Raw genomic sequence first — 26,981 nt, forward strand, 5'->3', positions numbered from 1 at the left:
CCCCGGCGATCAGGAGAGCAGGATACCAGAACGTGGCATTCTTACGCATATGCCGCACACGCACCCTTTCTCGCTCCCCCTCTCGCTCTCTCTCTCTCTCTCTCTCTCTCCCTCGTACTCGTCTCTCCGGCTCTTCTCCCCCGACTTTGCCATCCGCGCGTTTCGTGTGTTCGCGCTTCCTCTCGATCTCTCGCTCTATCTGATCCGCCCGGCCGAATTGTGGCTCCCGAAGGACCGCAGATTCCAGCAGGGTGCGTATGCTATCCTGCTAGTTGTTTACGCACGAGAGTCGTGAAAAAAATCCTAGCAACCGGTGGCTGATCGGAGGAGGGGATAATGCGTGGATGAGCCTGCGTATTTGATGATATCTTTTAGACGAGCCGTCGTAGCATTTATTTGAAAGATCGCGGCTTAATTATAGGATGTATAATATCTCAAATCACAAATACATTTTTTTTTAATTGATTTATATTTTACGCTTTTCTATAATTTTTTTTTCTCATTTTATTTTTACTCGAAATCATATATATAAATAGTTTTTTATCACACACAAATTCATTTCTTCAATATCAAAAATATATTAAAAGACGTAAGACGCATTTGTTTTTCTTGTTTCTCTCTTTCTCATTTTTGAAAAGAGATTTATTTTATTGTCAGTTGCCTTAATTATTGTCTGTATTGTTTGTTGTTTGAGCATCATTCAGAATTTTCATCTTTCTTATTATCTCGGCCTAATTGTTTTACGAGACAAATCAAATAAATGATGTTCGACTTCTATGAAGACAAAAATGGAGGGCAATGCGGTTAATACGATATGATGTATTGCATCCCGCAAGTAAAAATAAGTTGGTCCAATTGTTGCGAGTTGTTGTCGTTAATATGTTTACTATTCGCATGTATAACGTCAAAGGATTTACATCGCATAAAGTTTTTTCGACAAATATGAAAAAATTAACATATTTTTTTCCCTTGACAAATACGATTATCCTTTGCGATAAAAAATGTTGAATCGATTTTTTCATGATGTAATGCAACTAATGAATGTATGAATATTTGGAATGAAAATAATATATGTGACAATCATATTTTTCGAAAAAAACAACTCTGAAATATTAATCTAAAATAAATAAATATAGCCGCAACTCTTATCGGTAATATAAAGTACGTAATGTAACTCTTATCAGTACGCATGAAATACATACTGATGGCAAATTAATTGCCATGTTTCTATCTTTCGAGTAAGTCCAACGTAAGCAATCCGCCGGATTATATAATCCCGTCATTTAGGACTTAGACTTACTAATCCTCAAAGCGGCCTCACCAAACAAAACGCTAGGGTTATATAATCTCGGAGATTGGTTAATTCATTACGGATTACAGCCGAGACAGTTCGAAATGTAACATGGACGAAACACTTGTTTCAATATATTTAGCGATCATTCTAGCGAATACTAATTATTACTTTTTTATGTTTAGTAAATCTCAATTATGTAATTTTATATTTATATTTATCTATGAAACTCAGATTTTAAATTAAGAGAGAAAGAAAAAAAATATACGAAATTTTATGAATTACAAAACATGTATGTATAAATTATATCCTAAAAAACATTTACAAATTTAAATCTAATTACATAAAGATTATCTAGAAAAACTTTCTGCCAAATATAATGCAAAGAAAATTATATTAAAAAATTGAAACAAAAAAAAAAAAAAATTACTAAAGAGATAGCTGCCCAAACTTGAACAGTACTATTTTTTTCTATCTTGAACTTTTGCGAATCATAAAGAAAAATAATGAGCAAAAAATATTATCTATATTAATTTGATATTAATATGATAGAAAAAGTTACGTGTTTTTTTAATCCGAAATAATAGTGTTTTTCTCTCGACATCGATATTTGCCCTGATATCACTCAAACAAAAAACGAAATAATGAAGCTAGAAGATAATAAAGAGATGCGAAAATCAGACTGCAACGTCGGCTCTTCACTCTTTCTGAAAACCTCGGACAAATTTATACCTCCAGCACCAAAAATGAAATCCTGATCGTTGCGACGGAGTGTCATCATCGAGAGATGCTGACGTTATTTGGCTACCTCTGTGCTCGGATAGTGTTAGACAAACAATAACAATGCCGGTGATGTTCTCCTAGTCCCTCAGTAAACAACCCTTCGTCTGCCGAAGAAGAATCGTTCTTTTTAAAAAGAGTGTCTATCTCGGAAAAAAATGATTCTATAACTAGTCTCTTGAATAAAAGTATGATGCGAATCTTCTCGTCGCGCGTTTAGTTATACACGAATGTATTAAATTTATCATAGCGTGAAATAAAAATATTAACATCTTATGAGATGATATAGTCTCACATAAATATAAAGATAAGCATTATAAAAAATTGGGAATTTTTTATGAATGATATATATATATATGTATATGTATATAATATATTATTATATATATATATATATATATATATATATATATATATATATATGTAGAAATATTAAATAATTCATTACTTTCTCTTAATATGTTCTACATCCGAGCATTTGTTTTGTAACTTTCATCTTGAATATAACATCTCAGAATATAAATTCTTGATACATATAATAACAGAAATTTTTAAAAAAATTTCAAAATTTTTTTATGTATATTATCGATTCCTGTAAAATCCCTCTCCTGTGTTGCCCACGCCCGCGCGCTTGTGATCTTAGATATTCAATTGTATACGAGCTTGTCGCTTTTGTCTCGAACGGGGAAAAGTCAATTAGGAATATTTCGAAGATCTTTGACACCCCCGTCACAACAAACCGTTTCCTTCCCCGTCCTTCCCCCGCGTTATGCTCTCCTGGCACGGAGAGGTCACACGATGGCCTTACCCACATTCTCATGGGATATCGTGGGGAGCCGACAGGGATGATGACCCGCCATCATCCGGCAACAGGCGCGAGGATGGGAGAGACGACGAAATCCGGGGCTCGTAGGCATAGCGAGCAAAGCCCGTGGACGATTTAGAGGGGATAAACGTAGAAGCCGATACCAGGGTGGCAGGATACGGAGGATCCTTCGGCAGGATTCTCGAGAGCGTGCGTCGCAAAATCTTTACCTCATGAGGTCCTGATGGCAAAACCTCCGCTAAATCTAGACAAATCCGTCGAACGAAAGTGGGGGAATTCGCTAATCTGCAATCCCTTTCTCTCTCGCGCGTCAATCGAGAATCGAAGATGCTCGAGAATGGCCTATAATATGCATATATATAGCGCAATGTGATAGAAGGATGTAAAAAGATGAGGAAATATGGTTTTTTTTCTATTATTATCGTAATTTTTTTGTATCTGGCTCTATTTGCAAAACAGCGCTACATCATGCAATCCCATAAATTCTCAGGCGGTTTTGGAAAAAAAAAAAAAAATACGTACACAGACGAGAGAAAACGCGGTTGATATTAATCCGCGATTCCTGCTGCATCAATCATTTAGAGAAGATTATTACGTTAAGTACATGCTTCGAAGATCTCGCGTAACGATTTAAAAGCTAAGAAGACTGACGTTAAACTTTAAGCGAAAGAGACAGGATTATATTATATTTTTCATCGGCGCTATTAGAATTTAAATAGAGTTTCAAGTTTGATATTTTTATAAACAATATTTAATTGCTTCTTTAAAAAAATAGTATTATTATTAAAAAAGTACGTTTCATCCAATCGATATGTAGATAGTTAATCGGAATGATCCTTTGGGTGATCCTGCCATTTAGCGACAGAGGCGCGAACAGGCGTCGATGCGTAATCATGAACTCCTGATATGAAAACCCCCTAAACTCCGTCTAAATCCAGGATCAGCGGCAAGGTGCCGCCGATAGTTATCCTGGCGCGCGCGTTTCCTTCGCGAAGACACCGCAGCGACTTGTCCGCGTTTATCCTATAAGATCCTGGTACAAAAAGCCCTTCGAATTTAACGGAAATCTCGGGAGCGACCGGTGATCCTGCGATGCGCGGGTACAAACTTTCGATTCCTTTTATGTTTCCCTGCTGACTTAAGGACTCGGGTATCCTTAGAAAGCTCGCTAGATAATCTCGATGTCCTTTTCTCCTGTTCCCGTTGCGTATTCAAATGACCGATAGAGGTATCCCGTGTATTCTTTCGCAAATTCGAGTCGCGGCAAAGAAGAATTTATTAATCGGAGACCCTTGTATTATTTGCGAGCCGGCTTCATCATCCTCGGCCGACTTTGATCTCATTTTGACTAATTCTTCATCTCCTTGGAAAATTAAAAATGAATGGCGAGGAGGATAAGAGATTTAACTAGCGGTTAAAGTTAATCGACCTTGGTGAATGTAGCCAATTAATTTTTATCGTCGAGCTCCTATAAACTCGATGTTAATAGACGCGTGTTTTCTGGAAAGGAACCGTCCTCGCCGTCGCTGTCGTTCGCAAATAAGTCAACTCTTCCTCTCGAATTAATCCCCGATCCTGAAGGTGGCACGAAATAATCCGAGATTAAAGCTCTCGCGCGCGAGATGGGCTTCGAGCGATGGCGGCGATGAAAGAGATGCGCGTATAAGCAAACTCGAACGACGTAAGAGCGACCGAGGAGAGAAAGGAGCTCCGCTGCAAAAAAGAAAGGACGGAACATGATCTTAATTCCGTCGAATGGGGACCGTCACAAATCTCGATCTTCCTGCTTAGCCGTTGTAGCCGGCCGAATAAAGGTACAGGGCCGGATTGAACGGAGTGGAAGGAGGGGCCGGGGTAAGGAAGGGGAAGGGAGAGGGTAAAAGAAAGAGGGATGGGAAATAATTTCACTTGGTCGAACTGGTTAAGATTCATAATTTACGATCTTGGCAATAATCCCGCTGCGGGATGGAAAAGAGCGGGAAACGGAGGGCCGCAAGGGTGAGGCGCGGGATAGGGGGAAAGGGGGGAGGAAAAATACCGGGCCTGGGGATGGAGGCTGGGAGGGAGAGTGGAGATCGCGCTCGCGAGAAGAGGGGAGGGGGAGGAAAAGTATATGCGAATGAAAAAAGAGAACGGTAGGTAGGACTTATCCTTTGATCCAGGATTTATTTAACTACGGTCCCAGCCCGGGCTTATCCCGGGGGAGGTTTTAACCATCAAGGGGGCACGCTATTGATTTTTAGCTCGAGGGGGATTAAAAGCGCACTTTCGTAACACTATACCGTCGCACACACGGACACCGCACGCCCGTTATATACGCACGCGCACGCGTATATATATATATATATATATATATATATATATATAATATGTATATATATATATATATATATATATATATATATATATATATAATATGTATGTGATGCGCGATTGTCATCGACGGATGCCAAAATGTGGAGAAAATTCGGCGCGAGTTAAATTAATTTCGCGCTCTTTTGCGCGAGAGGCTGAATTGACGCTCCTCGATCAAGTGTGAAATCAAAACGGAATCAGCAGCAGCAGCAGCTTTGTCTTTGACGCACAATTATTGATTTCGATACAATTTTTCTTTTCTTCTTTCACATTCATCATTATTTATCACACTAAATTCTATCTCAGATTAATTTTACATCGCGCTATCGAATCTTTGGACGTAATTTTTGCTTAAATAATCCTGCAATGCGAAAATTGTAAAATTTTTGTCACATTTAACAAATGTACGCAGGTTTGTGATTTAAATTTAATACTAAACGATAAATTCTTATTCACTATTATCTAATATTTTACTATCAAATGTACCGTTTTATGATATATTAAAAAATTACACAAATTTGAAAAATAAAATGCCGATAAGAAAATATCAGAAATAAAATTATCTATGCGCAATATTATTTTTAATATTTTTTCTGCATATATTGAAAAAAATATTTATTTATAAATTTATTATATTTTAAAATCTGAAATTTATATTTACCACTTCCAAATTTCGCGCATATCATATTATAACGTAATTGTAGGTAAAGTATTATAGAAATCTAAATCTATACAGCTCGCATGTCACGTTCTCGATTTGATACACAGATATCGTTAATGTTAAAAAACAATTATAATGAGAATAACTGTGAATTCAGTTCACGATCGACCGTGACTGAATCATTATTGAAACCGAAGAGTATAATGAAATGTAATAATCCGGGTGCACGTGCCTTGTCTCGAACGCGGATGAGTAATCCGTCGATAAGGGAAAATCTGTTATGTACCGTGCCGCAAGAAACGACTCCGTCATCCCCTTGTCCGTCTTCCTCGTCCGCGCGTTATCTGCGGCGTGATTCCATAACGAACGAGCGCGTTGCAGGGATCAAAGTGCAACGAACGACGACGGCGGAAATCCGAAAGCCGACGACGAGATGCAACGAACTACGCTCGCGGGGGTTGATAAAAAAGTCCGCGGCTTATGAGCGCGGGAAAAAGCACCACGCATGTACGTACGCATGAATCGACGAAGAGCCGACGATCGAAGATCGGCTTTGCAAGAAGAATACACGGTCGGTTATCTTCACGGGTCAGCGCCCACGGCTGCCGGCTTAATCTGGCGCCCGCGACCAAGGAAGAAGACGAAGAAGAGGAGACGACGGGTCGAACGCTTATCTTTATCCGACGCTCTCTAACGACCGTGCAAGTTGAGTGTCGCTTACTCTCTATCGTCGGCTTTCCTTCGATTCTAAAGAGACGACCGACCGACGTGGACAATTATCACGCACATTTTAATCGCCGCTGATAATCGATGCCGAATCCAGCGATCTTTCTGGCGATTTTTTCGAGTAGTGTACAGTTAATGAATTATTTTAAAATATATATTAATTAAGAATCACATCTTGATTATAGCAGAAATATTACAGCATGCATTTTGCTGCACTATAATGAAATATTATCACATAACATAAGTCTGTAAATCAGGAATGCAACAGCTGGAACGTATGTAAGTTGTGTAATTGAAAGGGCAAGTGGACGTAATATTTGCAGTGATTTAAGGTTATCTGCTTTAAAGTTTAATTGATGATCACCGTAGTATGATTTAATATTCCGCATAGACGCTTTCGCCATGGAAGTTAAACCTATCAAATACTATCGCTTCATTAATTTAATAGTGTATGCAATAAAGACAATTGGAAATTACAATTACATTGTTAGAAGGGATGTCACGTTTTTAATTTTTCAATATTTTATTTTTTTTCGTAAAAATGATATTACATTTCTCGTATGTATGTATCCGTTTCTTTAATAGTCATTCATAATTCTTAATATAATTTCATGCATACTTGACGGAATTCTTTTTTACGCAATTGTGACAAAATAGTGCATTTTTGAATGAGACTTTTTTTTTTTTTACCTGCGACGAGATCTCTCTTCATCTCTTCCGTCATCATTAATAAAATGAACGCGCGACTTAATCGCGACACCGCAATCTATTTGTCTACGCATTCAGTATGTATTTTTGCATTAATGCTTCTAATAATTAAAACGAAACGTTCGCGCTTGGAATAACGATCAGGTGCAACCGGTCGAATCGTTAACGGCTAGCCGGGCTGGTGCGTGCGTCCCTGCGAGCACGAGCTGTGTAAATCGTATTAGGGATTATTGCACGATCAAAAATATCCCCCGTAGGATAATCCCCGAAGATGGCGGCGATGTGTTAGTGGCATTAAGTCCAGTGTGTTATATCGCGATGCGTATAGGTATACGGCGATCCCACCGACCTCACCTTTCCCTCTCGCTTCGCCACCCTCGTCATCCTATTCGTCTCTCTCTCTTTCTCTTTATACCTTTCTCTTTCTATCTTCCTCTATCTCTCTCCCGTTTTATCCTATATGTTACCGCGCGAGAGCGTGTGTGTGCGCGAAATCGTGTGCGCTTGTTCGTCGCCGCCGCCGCCGCCGCTTCGGCCTCCGCGAAAATCCACGCCTCTGCATCCTGCTTTCGATTTATCTTTCTCCTCTTTCAGGCTCGGGGCAGGTGATGTCGCCAATGGGAACTCCCCGACCGACCGGTAATAATCGTTAAAACGTCTGTATTTCGTCGAAAATGGCTGAGAATGATACGACGGATAATTCAAATTTATTTGTAGCATCATTGTACCAAGATTAATTATCGGGAACGATAACAATAAACGCGTTACAAGTCGAAATAATGGTATAATTCAGCCGAATTAAAAGATCTTTTTAAATTATTTCCGGAATTCGATATTAGATATATTAATAAATAGGTACGTTAAATGTGATTTATGCCACGATAATTAATTTTAATTGTCATGTCATCATAAATTTCAAGTGACATAATTTTAAGTTTCTACGATTCAAAGTAAAGCAGAGAATTATATGCATACTATTATCGAAATCATGCTTTTATTATACGTATGGCTAATCATTAATTTATTACTTACTATTATCACGCGAGTAATTATAAACATGAACATTATTTACATAATATTGTAACAATTATTATTTCAATTTTAAAATATATTCAAATATTTGTGATATTTTACTAATAATATGGAAATTAAATAATTATATTCACGAGCGAATCACGAGTTAATTTCGATATCTAACTCAGTCCCATGATACTCGCGAGTTAAATATTGATCTAAATAAGAATGAAGAAACGTTACTTGTGGCGATAATGCGCGCGAGTTGCTTTCGCAGCTCTAAGGATACATTATCGAGAGATAAGTAAGAAGGGAAGAAAGTTATGCGGCAAAGGGAGACTTCTCGTAAGCCGAATTGTCGAATTGGCTCCCTTTTTAATTATCCCGACGAGGATCACGGAGACGAAGCCGCGACTCGGTCAACTCCATTGTGCATTCATAATGGCCGACGTAGAGCTTTTAATGTTCTAAGACTCTTATAAATATAAATATAAGGCAATATATATCTCTCTCTCTCAAAAAAGGAGAGTGTCTTCTCAATGTTGTGCAGCGGCCATACGACATCAGCTTGTCATAAATACCGCTGTCTCAACTTTGCTGCTGAATATTTTTTTTAATAGGATTTGTTAACTGGCGCGTTGTATCTCGCGTTGTATACATAAAACTTTACATATAAACAACAACAATACAACGTACATTACTATTCTATAAAAAACTGCAGAAGATGATTGTGAAACTTACAGTTCACTTTCATAGATTTTTGTTTCGGAAGAACATTTTCTGTTGAGTAAATGGATCCTAAATCGATATTATTATTGAGGTCCCCGATAAAAGATTTATTATTATTACTTATTATACGATTGATTATTTTTTTTAAATAAAAACTGTCTCTTATTTATCAAAAATCGATTTTAATTTTAGCTTGAAAATAAGGAGCGTTAAGAAGCAATTAGATTTATGCGAATCATAAATCATCTTCGACGCAATTCCTTGCAAGACACAATTGTCTTGACAGTGTTGAAATTTCTGTTCCGTGAAGCGCAACGCGACTATTGAAATGATATTGACAATGACCGCGACTTATCAGCATTGGTTTGAACATAAGCGCTAAATTATACGCTGTAATCATCATTAATTATTATTTAAAGTTTCATCGGAGACGATTGGTACTCCGAGAATCCATTTGTCTTCCGCTACCAACAGCTGCGTAGCAGCTTTTTCTTACTCTCTTTTTCAATTCCGCGTATCACAATATGGAGAGTAGCGAGGCGCGCATTAATCACTTGCTAAAACATCACGCGTGTTTTCGCACTAGATCGCGACACGCGCATACGCAACCGATGCAAATCCACGAAAAACAATCATTCTATTGGCAGTGTTTATTTGAATATCTCGTGGTTTCCGCAATGAGACGCTGCTATCCTGAAAAATGCGTAGATCCGCTTATCTGGAACGGAGAACAAGATGTTCAAATAATCAATTATCTCAGATAATCGTATGTCTTATCTTAAAATAAAGAAATGATAATTTAACAGTTTTCTTTATTTTCTATTTTCTATTTATTTTCTGAACTTCTATTCATATATTATAGTTTTTCAATATATTATATTGTATTTAATATACACCAAACTTGTAAATTGATATGCATGTGGAATTTTTCTTTTTTGATTTTGTTTGGATAATAGAAGTTTGTATAATATATCGTCTTTTTTTCTTATCGTCTAATAACAAAATTACTCGTTATTAGACGATAACAAAAAAGGGACAATATATTAAGAGATAATGTATTACATTTTATGACATCTTTAATAATAGAATAATAATTGTTTAAAATAATAATTTCTTTATTTTATGTATAAAAAAAAAAATAAGGAATTATTTCAATCAACAAGTTGATCATTTCTCTCGCTATTTCTTCTCTTGCTAATTTCCAACACTAATATTTATTAAAATTATTAATATCAATAAACGGAGACTAAAAAAATGAAGATAACTGGCGAGGAATTATGGAGAAAATGTCAAATGTTAAAGAATGTTTAATTAGTAATTTATAAAAATACAGAGATTGCATCACACACCCCGCGATAGAAAGCAGCCCCACCGAGACGCAAAGGCAGAGTGGAAGACGCGCCTCGTCGCTTTCGACGAGGGCAAAACAATCCTATTTCTTTCTTATGCAAAATCTCCGTACGAGTAGCGTGTTAAGGGATTAAAAGTCTGTTCTATAGGGTCAGCCGGAGGCTTACAAGGCCTAACAAGATTAGCCTAAGACGCCGAGTCCGCATACCCCGAGGATTACATATTATGTATTCACGTGGATATATTCGAACGCAGATCTAGTTCGAGTTTCTTCGCCGAGTATGTGTAAGAAGCGTAGTAGTCGGTATCGCGTATGCGAGTAGTTAACGATCGCGTACGATTCAATATGTTAAGCACGGCAGTCTTGGATCATCAAGGGCGGGAATGGACGCGCAGCAGAGATTAGCAAATCCTCGAATCGCGAAACGACCGGCGGAATATGCTCTCCTATTGAATTTTGCATTACTTGACTATGATCGAAATTCTTCTTATATTCTCTCAACTTTTATAAAAAAAATAGGGTTTATTATATTTAACAAAAAATTTAAGGGTCATAGAATTTAATTATTTAAAAAAAGTTATTTTAAATTTAATTATTTAAAAAAAGTTATTTTAAATTTAATTATTTAAAAAAAGTTATTTTAAATTTAATTATTTAAAGATTATATTAAATTTAATTATTTATTTATTATACATTAGTAAATTTTATTATGAAATATTTAATAATCCATCTATCGATTTTGATATTCCTTTTCAGCCGCAGAAATTAAGAATTTACATATATGAGTTAATAATATGCCAATCGATGATACAGAAAATTATTTTTAATCGCTAATTTATATTTAATAACGTTATTGATTGACATCACACACTACTGTCGTGCGCGCACATAGATTCCTCGTTCAGATAAAAATGCATAAAGAAAAACGCTATACTTTGCGCGTCCCCTGTTCTGATCTGTCACGGTTTATCACACGGGCCGAAACATTTTTCCGTTTCGCCGGGGTCTGACATAATCTCCTCACCGTGCGCGGAAATCGCACGCGACTCTCTCAGGCGCGCCTGAATGTATTGTAATAATAGAGCGCGCATATAGAGCGATCCTATAAGAGCGCCGGAAAGAGAGCAGCTCCAAGGGGGAGTCTTATCTTCCCTGGTCGGCTAGAACTCTATTTCGAGGCGAGATACCGCGGGTCTCGCCGCGGCTTTTAATGTCTTTTCTCTCTCCGTGTTTTGATTAAGAGAGCGGAGAAACGTCCGGGAAATTCTCCGCGATCGCGACGAGGAGGGAAGAGGGATACAACGAGATATGAGAGAGAAAAGACAGGAGGAAGAAAGCGCGCTTTGAGTAATTGTCCGCTTGTAACTGTCAGATCGTTAGAAACTGACTATCTGAGAGAAAGAGAATCAAGATCGAGATAAGCTTCCATCTGTAAAGTCGTTGGCAAATCTTGTGAATCCAAAGGAAATAATTTTTCCGAAAAAAAAAACGATAATCAAAATTAATAATCTATTAAAGTTCGAATGACAAGAAAGAATATTAATAAATTATTAAAATGGAAAAGGCTGCTTTTAAGATGGAGGTAAATAATTAATATAAAAAATAAATAATTAATAAATAAAATATAAATAATTAAATAATAAAAATAAATAATTAATAAAAAAAAATTAATAATTAATAGAAAAAATCTTGTAGTTAAAAATGAATATCTTTACATTATTCCAAGAAGGTTAACATCATTGATGCATCAACAATGTCTTTGTTCTAATTACTGTCGCGCATTGATATACGCGTGGCGTTGATTAATTAGGCTTTGAATGATCGAGGATTTGCCGTATTTTTCTCCGAAAGGGTTATGAGTTAACGTCGCCGAATATCACGCGCGATCTTCGTGGCCGTGGTCGAAGAAGTAGGAGTAAGAATTTCCTTAGTCGGATACCCGCAGATATCGGGCGAAGATGGTAGGAGTAAGTGGTGGTTTTGGCAAGGGGATGTTCTGATGCGATTTCACGCTGGATTTGCCTAAGATCTCCGCTAAGGAGCCCTTTAACCCTCCCCTTTTACCCTACCCCAGACTTTACCCTTCTATCACGAATCCTCTTGCTCTAGTGGCTGCCATCCCTCCTACCCTCGCTTCCTCACTTCGATCTTAGTCACTCCCCGGGAAAACCCGGAAGATTACGTACCTTAGCACAATGTCGCTAAAACGCCGTTATTGTTTAAAAGAACCATATCCCGACACTGCGTTTCAATTAACTCCTACACTCTCGGATACGCAAACATTCTGAGATGTCATCTCGAGCCTTGGAGGGATCCGCATGTGATCCGCAGTCCTTGTTGTTTTTATCGCTTATTGTTACTTACTGTATAGATACATAAAAAGATAATCGATTAAATTTAATTATGTTTAACTGACGTTGAGGGGAAAAGGATAAAGCCATTATGTGTTAGCGAGCTGTTAACGGTCTACGATTTCAATTCGCAAAACTCGACGCGACGTAACATACGTTATCAGATTGTCACGAAGAATGCAAGTCACACGGAGTGGGAAACGCGCACCCATAATCCTACACGTTGGCAAACTTGTTTGATCTCACATCTCCACTCGTCCCCGACCGACCAAGTCGATCCAGCTAAATATTTTAGATCGGTCAGAGCGACTGTACGGAATAGCCAAATCCGTTAGTATTCCTCGGCCAATGGGAATTCGGGTTTTGCTTGAGACCCTCGTGGATTAGACGGCGCCGGAGCCGCGCATATCCGTGTTTTAAGGACCGCGTTGTGCACGCGGCCCGGTGAACGTGCCCGGTGTCTTAGTGTCGGCCCCATTCCATGTGTATGCAAACCCTCACGGCTTAAGCTAAGGCTAAGGCCGAGGCTCTCCCCCGGGATTACTACGTCATTCTGCAGGACTCCTCCGGTCGCCGGAAGGATCAGCTCTCTTCTCCTTCTGAGGATTTCGCGCGGAGGAGACTCCATCCTGTTCCTAAATCAGCTTGTCAAGTCGAGTCATTGCGTGCCGGTTTCGTTCTTATTTCGTTCGCGCTTATGACGTTACGGGGTACTGGCACAAAAAAGCAAGCGTCGTTTTATATCGCGGGTTTATTTTTGGATTATATGTTATTTTTCATAATCACAGATTATCATATAAAATATAATTATATACAATATAATTTAATATCATGATATATAATTATATACAAATTATTCCGTAGATTAAATCATGGTCTAAGAGAGGTAATATTTTTCATTTCGCGATCTTAATATTATTGTAATAAACTGTTGATAAAATTTTGACAGATTATTAAAATTTTTTAATAAATAAGAGAAATATATATGTTTTCTATTTTGATATTTAATGATTGATAGACAAAATTTATTTATTTGTGAATTTTATTAACTAATATTAAGACTACATAAAACAAAATTGTAAACTATAAAAATATTCGCTCTTTAAATGGCGCAAAATTGGATTATCTTGTTTTTAAAGAATAGAAAATTTGTGATGACGTGAAGAAAGATTGCAATACTATTTTTCTCTCTTTCTTTTTTTTCGCGTATCATCTGATTTGATGTTTACCGAAATAAGTAGTTATAAGTATATAAATTATGAGAAATAATATATCTCGTAAGAGTTGCTCTAGAGAGATACGAGTCCTTAGGATCGCTGCAATAAATATGCTAATACAAAGCTAGGTCTCTCCCGATTCTGGCGTTAATATTTGGAAGATCGCGCATTTCGGAGACGACGCTCCACGGTCCCTCCTATCACCGCGAGCTTCCGCTCGGAAAACTTTTCAGAGTGACAGGCGGTTACGCGGTCCCGGCGGTGATAAGAAGTTTCTAGATATTACTCTTCAGAATCCGAAGAATAATCCGTCTATCGCGCGACGGTAATAGACGACCGGAACCTGTCCTTGGTGCCACCTAAATCATCTCCCAATGAGTTGGCGCTCACAATAACTCGTTACCGAAAATCCAAATTAAGCTCCTTAGCCGAGAAATTTACGAGACGTTCGCCCTCTTGGGGGCCGCTTCGCGCCACCCCTTTCGTCGTTGCGCGCGAGGCAGTTTACCGAAGTAATTTTAATCTTCCGCACACGCGAAACACGCGCTTGTGTGCACGCACGAAACGCACACGGATCGATCACGCACGTGCGAGGAGCGCAGACATGGGACGCACCGGTAAAGTATCGGAGAACTACACCCTTCTCTCTTATTCTCCACGTTGTATAAGAGCTTACCCTCTAAGCATCTTAGGGCAAGTTTTCACCCTTGCTTCCAGGCAGCAACCTTCGTACGTTTGCCGTCGAACCAGCGATATCGGCGATCGTGCTCGTCCGCGGAGGAAGCAGTTGAATCTATTTTTGGATACTGTCTTTTTTTCTTAAGAGTATTTTTCTAATTATCATTGTTCCCTCTCAATAACGACAGTTTGAAGCAGTATATTAATATTGAGGCATCGATAATTTTTGAAAAGTAAAAATTGTGAGATTTTAAGAAATTGTATTTCACGTAACAATATAAATAAAATTCAATCTTTTATTATGTCAGTGAAATTAATATAAAAAATTATAGAAAAGAAAATAAATCAAAATTCTATTAAACTTATATCTCTCACGCATTATCTCGATACGTTAATTCGAATACGAAAACATCAGGTGTTATTAAGATACGTTATTGCGTGATCAAGTCGCTATGAATTGACTAACACTTAAATTTAGAAGGTTTCATCGCGTGGCGTCTGGTGATCTTATAAGCTGTGTTAGCTGGATGGTTATCTCATTACGTCTTATCCAATGTTTTCGACGAACATAAGCTTAACGACGTCGAAAGAGCTTAAATCGCACGCGAGCTTGCGACCTTTGCATGCACTCAACGACCAGAGATGTTGAAAGCTATATCCGCAGTCCGCGATATTCTTAATCGATCGGTCACAAATAATTGATACAGATACGAGAATATTAATATTTTTCGATTTTCTACGATTAATCAGACAAATGCGTCCAATGAACGAACATAAATAAAAGCTCAAGCAAACATTATTTTTTAATGTATAATAAAAAGAAATGACTGAGATGTGAACAAATTGACTTGTTAGCGAGAGGAGAATAGAAGGGACAGGAGGGAAGGGGAATGAGAGAAGGGAGGAGAGTGGACGGGTGTCGCAGATAAAGACTTCGAAAGAGCCGGTTGCTTATCTGTAAAGACCGACATCCGCCGGATCAGCTTCAGATACCGAAACCACCCACACTTTCCTTTTAGTACGTGCGCGCTTAGGCTAAGTTCCGAGGACGGAAGTACTCGACTTCCAGGAATCGCGAATACCGCCGTGTGTATGCAGCTGGACTTCAATAATTCCCAGGCCACGTGATGGGCTCAATTTATATTTTCTACAAAAATGCAAATTGATTTTTTCAATCGCATGCAAATCGATACTGTTGCAAATCAATAAGAAAGATAACATTAGTCGGACGATTTGAACATGACTTCGTACCTGATTCGATTTTTCGAGAGATTAAACTGAGTCGTCGTCTTGTATTACCGAGTTATTAAGGCGAAGGAGAAACCTTAGGACTGAAGGGTCCTCATAGTTTATTTTTATTCACGTGTTCGATTGATTGCAATTTAGAGATTTTTTAAGTGTTTTCATGGTATCATCAGCCACAGATATTTTTAAGCAATCATTACTATATAAATTTTTTCTTAGCTTACTTATTCTATTTACCTTACTTAACTCACTTAAAAAAATAGCCAAGTATTTGATGGTCGGAGATGTCTTTTCCTATTATCTCAAATCTCAACTTCATTTTGATTCATCGAGAAATGAAATTCATTTTATTCCTCCCTTCGCCGCTCTGCTTAATCGCATTTCAGCACACTGATACAGCAACGGAAACGTCACTGTCGATGAATCTAAATGGCGCGTGCTTTTTCCCGTCAGTGATTTAGAAAGATCCTCGGTAATCTCGGAGCGCGCGCCGGTAATCATTTCGCGCGCAGAAATGAGGGTCGAGGAGACGCGGAAAGAAATATTCGGCGGAGATTTTGGCCGCGGCCCCTTCCAATCGCGCTTTCCGCGCCGAACGTAGAAGCTATTATCGCGACAGTGCGGAATGGGCGATACGGCGGGGTGTCGAAAAATATGTTCCAACTTTTTATCTTGTATCTGCACCACCGCCTCAGTGTAAAACTGGGCGTTCTGTTCATTTGCGAAGTTGAGAGAGCGCAATGGGTACGGTAAGAGGAGAACTCGATGCATCCGTAAACGAACAATTTTACGGAAGATGAAAACGAGTTTTTAACCCGCTTAATGTTCAATTAGAGATTCTTTTCTTTGTAATAATATTTTGTGTAAAATATATTTTCTAATATTTTTATCCTCTGGATTTTATAATAAGTCTAATGAAAACATATATAATTTGTTCATATAGTTTTTGTTATAACTAAAATTAGCTCATTATATAAATAATGATATATATATATATATATATATATATATATATATATATATATTTAATATTTACATAATCTTATATAAATTTTATTTAAATTTCTTTTCTCAGTAAATTTGAAGGAGATTTTTCTTTAACAAAAATATGTGATTAAAGGGTTATTTTTTATTTTTTAAACTTTCTTATTTTTCATATTAAATTTCAACTGGATATTATTATATGAGAGTGTGACATAGATCTAATAAAAATTAAAAATTAATGGAAATGTTGCCGCTGGAAGATTTAACAATACGGGAAATGGCTAACACGAAACGCGAGATGAAAATGTCGTAAATGAAAAAGAGCCATCGAGAGAAACTGGTTTTGCTTCTTCAAGAGTTGCCCTTTGGATGAATCTTATCTTTCGACGAGAGCTGTCAAAGACGAAGCAGCATGACGCTTCCGTCGCGCGTGCGGGGAGATAACCGGAAGCCCGATAGGACCTGCACCAGAAATGAGAAATGTCTTTGCTGCAGAGATTAAAGATTTCGCGGATGAGTGGTTGCCTCTTTCATTTCTTCGTTTACTATGATAAACTTAAATTTAACGTTTTGTTGCAAGATGTTGGAAATATTATTTAAACAATAAAGAGACATATAAAAATGTTATGTCAATTAATCCATTATTATTAATTAATTCTATTGATAGGAAATCTTAATTGAGAAATTTTTTCCGAAGAAATCAATTTTAATTAATTTTTTAATTATTTACTTCAGTTTATAAAAATGGATTCATAAAAAATATAGACATTTTCACACAAAAGCAAGTGTATCGCCAACCCACGTGTAGAGATGACGACGCGTCGGTAATAAACAGAGCGCGTAATACGATGTGTCCCCGCGATTAAATCCTGCGGCGTAAAAGCCCACCTTAAACCAGCTGATCCCGGTACAAAGACGATGCAAGGACGGGGCGCCTTAATGAAAACTATACGTCCCTAGATTAAGGTGGACGCCGGTCAGCCTTCGGACCCGGCCAGATACGACCTGTCTTATGCAACGTAGGGAGAGAGCGGGCGCTCTATGATGTCCGGCGTATTAGATGGAAGTTTTGGCCATTAATACCTAATATCATGCCGCGCCGGCAGTAAATCCTTTGTTGGTGATCTTTGACGGGGACTTAGCGTCTTGCATCAAGAGACGTTCGACCGTATCAATCCCGGTACAATTCAATATTTTGATTAGCACTTTGATTAGCTCATTACGCTCGATATGAAAAATGCATCTTTGATATTAATATTTATATGCTCACAAATAAATTTATTTGGAATTTTAATCTATTTAATCAGAAAATTAATCGAACACGTAATCGCATTTTTTTTTGACAAATTTTCGATTAGTTTTTAGCGAAAATTAAAGATGTAAGCTTATTGTTACATTTTAATAATTTAATATTAAATATTAAATTTATCATAAATTTATACATCGTTGAAAGTTCATCTAAAAAGATGCTGCAACAGTAACTTAAATTGAATTTTTTATTCAATTTTTTTTCTTTTTTATACATAAGTTTCTTGAATGTAATGTTCTTCGGCATAGATATACATGTACATTCCTCATGAGAGACGAAAGACAAACATTTCGATAAACAGAATGTTTATCGAGAATTTGAATGTTTATCGGTTTTTTCAATGATATACAACGACATATAACGGATAATACATAGCGAGTTGAGAATTGAGTGTGAGTAAAACTTTCCTTTTCTTTCCTTCTCCTTTTCCTTCTTTCTTTTATCATCCCTTTCTCTCTCTCTCTCTCTCTCTCTCATTCTCGCACTCCATTTCCTCGGTTTCGCAGAACTCTGGGATTATGATCTGGAGTGGGATAGACTCCCGGACTTAAGTCGGGGTTACACAAGGATCGCAGCTATTGTGCCATCGCGCAGGTCCCATTGTCTCGGGATAGACGAGTGGATCTGCATATGCTTAGCACCAGAGTTAAACTCTTCTCTCTCTCTCTCTCTCTCTCTCTCTCTTTCCCTTGCTCGCATTGCATCTTTCTCTCTCTCTCTCTCTCTCCCTCTCCCTCTCTGTCTTCCTTCTCTCTCGGCGGTCTTCAGTACGCGCTCCGCGAATCATCCTGCTCCTCAAATTTGGATGCCGGAATGCCAAAGACTCTATACCTATTGTCAGCCGGATGTACAGAAATAGTGCTTCAGTCGAAGCTACCAGACGATTTAAGGCATTCACAGACTGAGCCTTCGTGAAGATATCTTCGGTTCTCAGTTTCCGAATCGAATTAATTAGATCCGCTAACAGGGCATGTATAATAATATTCTATAGAGAGCCTTATATTCTTTTGACTTCATCTAGAGAGGGAAGTTAAGCATTCGTTATAGAAAATATAGAAAACATTTATATTTATATATAATATAATATTAATGGTTTATTAATTATATTTTTTATTAAAACTTTTTAAATTAAGTTTTATATACAATTATACATGTGGAGAGCTATATATTTTTTATTGAATCAAAATTTTAAAGGTATATATAATATTGTTCATAGAATTGTTTAATTAAGACTTGGCGTTACACATATGATTAAGTTACATTCGTAAAATGATGCAATTTTTAGCTAATTTGTTTTATACTCATAGTAAATTTATCATTCTATTGTTTCTCGTAATAAGAGGATTTGTTGCTTAACATAAACTTCATTGTCTGTTGCAGCGAAAAATCTGCCGGTGCATTGTGTGGTGGAGACAATTCACAATATTGTGGAAAGTCATGTGAGCAACAGTCGTGAAAAATGGCGAAGTCCTCAAGTGGAGACAGACTCTTACGTTATCATTCCGGTAGCTATGCCCTTTCAGGTAAGAATATTATTTTCCTTATAATATAACAGTACTACATGTCATTATATTAATAAAAATAATATAATCATCATTGTAATTAAAATGGAGACATTTATTTTGATTATATTTTTTGTTTTTAAGAAATTAAAAATCTTCACGATAAAAATAAAAAACTTGCGATGATTGAATAATAATAATAAAATGTTGAATTATAAATTTGACAATAAATTATCTTTCTGAAAAATAGAGATATTTCGTACAGATTTAAATTATTATGAAGATAGAGAAAATATAATTCGCCAACGTCACTAAAAGCATTTGATCTTTTGCCGATAGGATTTGGTGGGCGAGGCTCTCGTTCGTTTGGGATACTCCAGCGATCTGATACCGAGCGCCAGAGGCAGCATCGTTATACGGAACTGGAAACCCTTACCGATGGAAAAAGTCGCCGATGGACCGTTATTGACAGTAGGAGACATCCTAGCTGAACTGACATCGGTGGCGACCCTGAAGATTCAGGTGTACAGATCGAGACCGCCACCTCCCAGCCCGGCTGCTGAAGTTCGAAATAAATTACTCAGGCTGCTACTATTGCACAGCCATACGCTTCTCGTCTCCGCTGGATGTCCCTTAGACGAGGTACGATTATCTCGAATTTTTTCATTGTAATGTGTATCGACTTGAGAAACAAATAATACCTGATTTTATCTCGCATTTTATTTATTTAAATATTTGCTTTAGAAAAAAAAAAAACATTTAAAAAATGAATACATTGGAAATTTTGTACACAAAAATTAAATTAAATTTTTGTCTGACATATACGTGTATTGATAAATATGCATTCGCATCTGACAATTACAAACTGCGATTTAAAAAGTTAATCTTTCTTAGTTTTTTAAATCACAGCAATGTATATATTTTTTGTTTCTATATCTTGATGTTAGAAGCGAAAGTATGACAGCGAAAATAAGAAGAGAAAAAGAATACGTAAGCTGTATATAAAGCCGCGTTTATTTGAAGAACGAGGTTAAATAACCGCGCACCGAGAGAATTTAAAGGCCATTCAAGGCGAGATCGGAGCAGGGAATATTCGTAGTAAGACGGCCGCTTAAAAATGTATAAAATGTAAATCTAGCCCAGAGAGTGTTTGTCGTCGGGGCACTTAATCTCATTAAGAAGTCCTCCGGCTCGGTGCTTCTTGTACCTCCCGCAAGAACGCGGCGAGTGGTAATCTTTGGTAGATTCTTGCTCGCGGCCCGTTGATCCTCACCTTGAATAAATGCTCTTCCTTGGTTTCGAATCACTAGTCGAGAAGTCACCGCGCGTTTCTAGTAGCTTCCCATCCCGAATCGAAGCATTTTCACGCGAATAACAAAGTTAAACTTTTTCCTGATCCTGAGTCTTCTTGTATAATTTTTTGCAAAATTTTATACAATATATTTTACAATGATCATATTATTATAAATATATTTTTTTTACGGTGTAATAATTAGGTTTGGTAAAATTCATAATATTTTAGGTAATTTATTTCTCAGTCAAACATGCTGCTATTACTACATATTTATCGTTTATTATCTCTCATTTCTAAGAAAAGTGAGGACATTGCCCTGAAACTATATATCTTAAACAATTTAAGAACTTATTAAGAAAAACAACGATTATCTCATCTGATCATAGAAAGAGATTTTATCACAATGTCAACATTTTTCGATAATTCAACGCAAAAGCCGATTCGACGAAAGTTTAACGTTGCGCAAACTAGTAGCCCTCGCCAATCCCCAGTCCCCAGCGATGGAATCGAATAACGTAATCTCGGCTATACGCGCGACTATACCAGCTAACGCGAAATTCTTTTTTTTTCGCGATGACTTTTCGAGGGGTTTATCTTGGACCGTGATCCTCTCGATTTCCCGTTCAACGAAAATTGAAATAGGTGCGCGATTTTTCGGGTACGGCCAGCGCGCGCGCGCGCGCGCGCTTCCCGTGCCCTTCCGACAACGGAAGATCTCATAGCGTGTGATAGGATTACCCTTTACTCAACCAAATTCGCAGCCTTCATCAAAAGCTTCCCTCGATATCGGCACCGGGGAGGACAAGAGGGGTAGACACCCCGCCGCCTCCTCCGGGCCGGCATTATCTAAATGCACTCTCTTTGAAGATCCCGCCACCCGCCCATCCCCGAACTTTAATGCCGCTCGCGGTGGTCTATGATTACCAATTTTCCCTGGCAAACGTTTCCTGCTTGAGTTTCGTAGCCCGACGGCTAATGGCGAACCGCCGTGATGGAGAACCGACGTCTTTCGCGTAGATTTGGCCTAATCTGACGATGATGCAGGAAGACGTGCCGCCGAGCGATCTCCCCTTCTCTCCGCAACTTCTTTGCACATATTCCTTTAGCAGCGAGTATTTTCCCGAAAATTTTCTTATCTATTTTATTTGTTTTTACATTTACATTTTATTATTAAAAAGAAAATTGGAAAATCTTTTGAAATTTTGTTAGTGAAATATTTTTTTGCAAAACTGCAAGAAATTTTTTTAGTCAGTTGGAAAAGAGAGCATCATTTTCTTTTAGTTTCTTATTGTTTTATGTTTCTTACTGTTAATTTCCAATAACCAATTTTCTTACTGAGATTGGAAATAAAACTTCGAGTTAAATACATATTAAAATTACATTAAAAATTGACAAAAATATATTAACATCTCTTACGTTTCTTAGAATTTTATTCGCTTATCTTAACGTAACTATCTTTGTCATGAGATTAAAACCAGTTATTTCTAGTGTTTGTGACTCCGATAAAGTGCACGATTTGTGACGTTCCGTACATTTGAATACATCAAAATATTTTTCATTGGCGAGCGATTAGAAATTTAAATATGCAAAAGAAATATATAAGCGAGTACCATTAAAGTACATGCGATTTTGTGAAAATCACGCTCGTATTTCTTTCGGGATAATGGAAAGTTTCAAAATGGTAATAAATATTTTTCAAGGGGCTCGCGGGGACGTGAAATTCGCATTAATTGGAATCGGCGAACATAAATCATCGGTGTCAACACAGTTTCAGACAATAAAAAGCAGCGAAATCTATTTTGGATCCTATTTAGCTTGAAATGTAGAACAGTGATGTAACAGACGTCGCCTGATATATCAGGATTAGGGCTTAACCATATTTATTGCGCCACAGCGACACACACATATGATTTATCTACTATATATTTTTGCAAAATTGTTCTACATATATATCTCCCAGGAAATCTGATTTTTGTTTTTACATAAATATATATATATATATATATATATATATATATATATATATATTTGCAAGCATTTATGTCTTTTATAAAATAAAATCTGCGATGCAGTTAAAGATTGGAAATATATTAGTATATATATTCATTAGAGTTCTACATATAAAGACGAGACAATTATAGTTTGACTAATATTTAAAAAATGAGAACGGGTAAAAAAAGAATTTTTATTTGATTATATTTTTATAGTTTTGGCCTTCTCTTTACGGAAGAATTACGTTCATAAAAGATTCGCAAAATAGCTTGCAACGGATGTACGCGTCGTCAATTTCGCAAACTCGTTACGATCTCGCAAATTGTTTGATCGCAGTCCCGTGATCGCGATTGATTTACCACTGTTCCACGGATCAGCCGATTGCCTTGTGTGCGTGCGCAATGACTCTTGAATAATAAATACAGTGTAAATCAGACTCGAATATCGCGCGGCGCAACGTCGTCAGATAAGCCGGTCGACGGTGCGTACCATTGTTTGCCGAACGATTTCTGAAATCTCGCGAACGCCTGTCAGACTCGCGCCTTAGACCTGCCTACCTGGAGTGATTAAGTGCGGTGTCGTAAAACTGAGGGCGGATGAGAATTCGAGGAGGTGACTCTCTCTCTCTCTCTCTCTCTCTCTCTCTCGCTCTCTCTCGCGCTCGCGCGTGCAAATGAGATGGACGGACGGATAATTGTCTTGTCTTGATGGTATCTGACACTACCAAGGTGCTATGGATACACGACGGATTACCGCGTTATTAAGGTGGCGTCATGCGCCTGATCCTCTCCAGCTCGGAGATATATTTGTTCTTATAAATCATTGGCCAGATAAGGCGCGCGCACTGCTTCCTGAGACGCGAAACTTTTCCATAATCTGTCATCTTAATGCCGTGACAATGACGGCGACGAAAGTGACGCTAACGATGACGGCGATGGCGCCTGTTCGCGTCAACAACCAACCGGATAAATCGATCGTCAAAAGAAAGGATTTGAATTCGTGTAATAAATCTGTTGCAACGGGAATTTTGTTTCGATTTATAGTACTCGCTTTTTTCCTCTCTTTCTCTTGTTATCTTAAGGTCTCTTTAGAAGATCTGCAATTCGCGACAAAATTCACATGAAGAATTCTATTTATAAAGTTTATGTGTCGTGTAACGCAGAAAGCATTTGAACACGTAAAGTACATATAAATCAAAATATATATCAGGATACACGTATATGTACATTAGAACATTTTGTCGCAAATTATAGATCGTTTTTAAAGAGACCTCTAAAGACAATATTAAACATAATACAAAAGACGAAAAAAATCATTGCTCTTGATTATTTTTTTGATAGTCTCTTAATTATCCTGTAATATAGAAATTGTTTTTAAATATTCTCCATAAAATATAATAGAAAGGCGTTGGGATTTAGACAGAGCACATCATCTGTCAATTTTATATTTTTTGCGACATGTATTATTGGCGCGATTAAACGGACAGTTAGACATTAATCGACCACTTAATACAGAAGAGAACAACATGTCTCGCTTCCCTTACAGATGACTCTACTGTCCCTCTGCAGAGGCGGCAATGACCTGTCGGAAGAGACAAAGAGGAATTTCGAAACGTGGCTGCAGCAGCAACAGATAGGTCTCGGTATAAATCCGATAGCGCCGTCATCTAACCACCACCATCATCATCATCATCATCACACGCAAAGTCCGCAACCCGACAACGGTGGCACGATCGCACCTGGCGGTGGCGGTGGCGGCGGCTCGATTGGACCGCCGCATCCAGCTCTGCTCCAGTATTCGCACAAGACCAGGATGAGGACTAGCTTCGACTCGGAGCTCGAGCTGCCGCGCCTCCAACGCTGGTTCGCCGAGAATCAGCATCCGTCGCGCGAACAGATACAGCACTACGTCGTGGAACTGAACTCTCTGGAGTCGCGACGGGGCAGAAAACCGCTGGACGCGAACAACGTCGTTTACTGGTTCAAAAACGCACGTGCGGCGCAAAAGAGAGCCAGCATGAACGGCTGCAGCCCGCCTGGGCTCAGTCCGAGAGGCGCTAGCCTCGTCAGCGAGGATTGCACGGACGAGGAAGAGGACACCAGGCAGCAGGTACGTGCTCCTTCTTGCAAGAGGAAGCAAAACGAACGATTGAAAATAACATTTTAATTTTCGAAATTGAATATCTTGAAGCTTGGAAAAAATAATTTTTTTCTTGACAGAGAAAGAGAGAGAGAGAGAGAGAGATCGTTATCAGATGACGAAAAGTAAAAATTGAAACTTTTGAATTTTACATTCTAAGATGATTATATAAAATGAAACAAATTCTGCGTATCTCGATAACTCTAAAGAGTTGAGATTTTCTAATCAATACTTTCACAGTCGACGTCCGGATCACCATGTCCACCGAGCAGCCCACCTGTCGGTCCTCTGTCGTTGACCACGAGACCTGAGGATCAACAGCAGCCGCCGACGTCGACCCCCTCCTCGGTGAAGCAGGAGGACGCGAGAGTATCGTCCGGTTCTGAGGACGATGAGACGAGACACACAGGCCCGATCCCGCCGGGATTCTCCCTGGTGCCGAGCCCCATGTTCGGTCACGGTATAATGTACATGTCGCATTATCTGCCGCCGCGCGGGCCAGCCGGCTGTCCCACCAGCATGCTCGCCGACGAGAGGAGGAAGAGGAACCGGACGTTCATCGATCCCGTAACGGAAGTGCCAAGGCTCGAGTATTGGTTCAAACGCAGCACACATCCGAGCCATGCGGTACGTATAACTCCGTGTCGTTATCGCGCTAATTTGTCCCTTTTAACAATATTAACGCGCATTAACAGAAACTTCTGTTAGAATAATAGAGTGCGAGCGTAAATACAGTTACTATTTTGCAATAAAATATTTAATTTTATAAAAATAGAGAGAGAAGTATTACATACAAAAATAAAAAATTTATTTTACATTGTAATTCTTAAAAAAAATGTTATTTAAATTATTTAATTTTATTAATTTTATTATTTATTAATTTTCTTCTAAAAAAACGTTCTTTAAATTATTAAACAACGTACAATTAAACGACATTAATACAAATATCTCGCACTTTAAATTTTCTTAAATTTTGTTTTATCGTTTAATAAATACTGGTGTATCGGCTCAGAAAATCAGCTTTAATTCTCTTTGAGAAGTGTGTTGAGAAAGATTTTACGATCGGTCCATAGCTGATTCTGTCATATACGGAGGAGCTGAACAAGATGCCGTATCGTCAGAAGTTTCCGCGCCTGGAACCGAAGAACGTGCAATTCTGGTTCAAGAACCGCAGGGCCAAAAACAAGCGGCTGAAGATGGCTCTGTTCGAGGGCGAGTCGCCGCAACAACATCCATATCACGCAGATTAGTTAATTTACTTAAAATAATTAGAGGGACAGAAGCGCGCGCGTAAAGCAAACGACGGCCGCGCCGAAATAAAGGGAAATCGTTAATCGACCTGTTACTCCTTACTATCGTTGATACGCTGCGTCCTTAACGCTTACCGGCCGCAGCTCATTCATTGTAATTATCACGTAACAATTAATATAATTATTATGAACTTTCATGAATGTAAATACGAGATGATGTCGAATAAAAAATATACGTCAACGGAAAATATATATAATTGAACATTTCTCCCTTTTACCAAGCTCAAATTGGTAAGAAACATATTTTGAAAGAGAAATATATGATATATCTAGACGATAGTATTTATAATTAATTTATATATCAATTATACTTCTCAATATAAGCAATATTTTTTGAATGGAAATAAATATCGATCATCGCGTATTAGAATATTTAAGTATTGAATAAGTTAAATTATTTTATTTTATTATTTCATTAGTCAAAAATTTTGAGTGAAACATCATATGCAACGAATAATTTCTTTTTGGAAGATTTGCCATCAGTTTTGCAGTTTTCTTGTGGTTATCTCACAAGAAGAT

At 37.8% G+C, this 26,981-nt stretch overlaps 1 protein-coding gene across 1 annotated transcript in view; it reads left to right on the top strand.

Moving 5' to 3' along the window:
• The window catches only part of LOC126853659 (homeobox protein dve-1), a 45,013-nt gene extending 18,370 nt beyond the window's left edge, over positions 1 to 26,643 (top strand). The window contains exons 3-7 of the mRNA XM_050599568.1: positions 19,606 to 19,748; positions 20,067 to 20,369; positions 24,559 to 25,122; positions 25,393 to 25,779; positions 26,226 to 26,643. Of these exons, the coding sequence (XP_050455525.1) occupies positions 19,606 to 19,748; positions 20,067 to 20,369; positions 24,559 to 25,122; positions 25,393 to 25,779; positions 26,226 to 26,402 (1,574 nt within the window). The 3' untranslated portion in view covers positions 26,403 to 26,643. The remainder of the gene's footprint in view (positions 1 to 19,605; positions 19,749 to 20,066; positions 20,370 to 24,558; positions 25,123 to 25,392; positions 25,780 to 26,225) is intronic.
• Positions 26,644 to 26,981: the final 338 nt, after the last annotated feature.

The sequence above is a fragment of the Cataglyphis hispanica genome, chromosome 12, assembly GCF_021464435.1.
Source record: "Cataglyphis hispanica isolate Lineage 1 chromosome 12, ULB_Chis1_1.0, whole genome shotgun sequence".
NCBI classification, from domain to species: Eukaryota; Metazoa; Arthropoda; class Insecta; order Hymenoptera; family Formicidae; genus Cataglyphis; species Cataglyphis hispanica.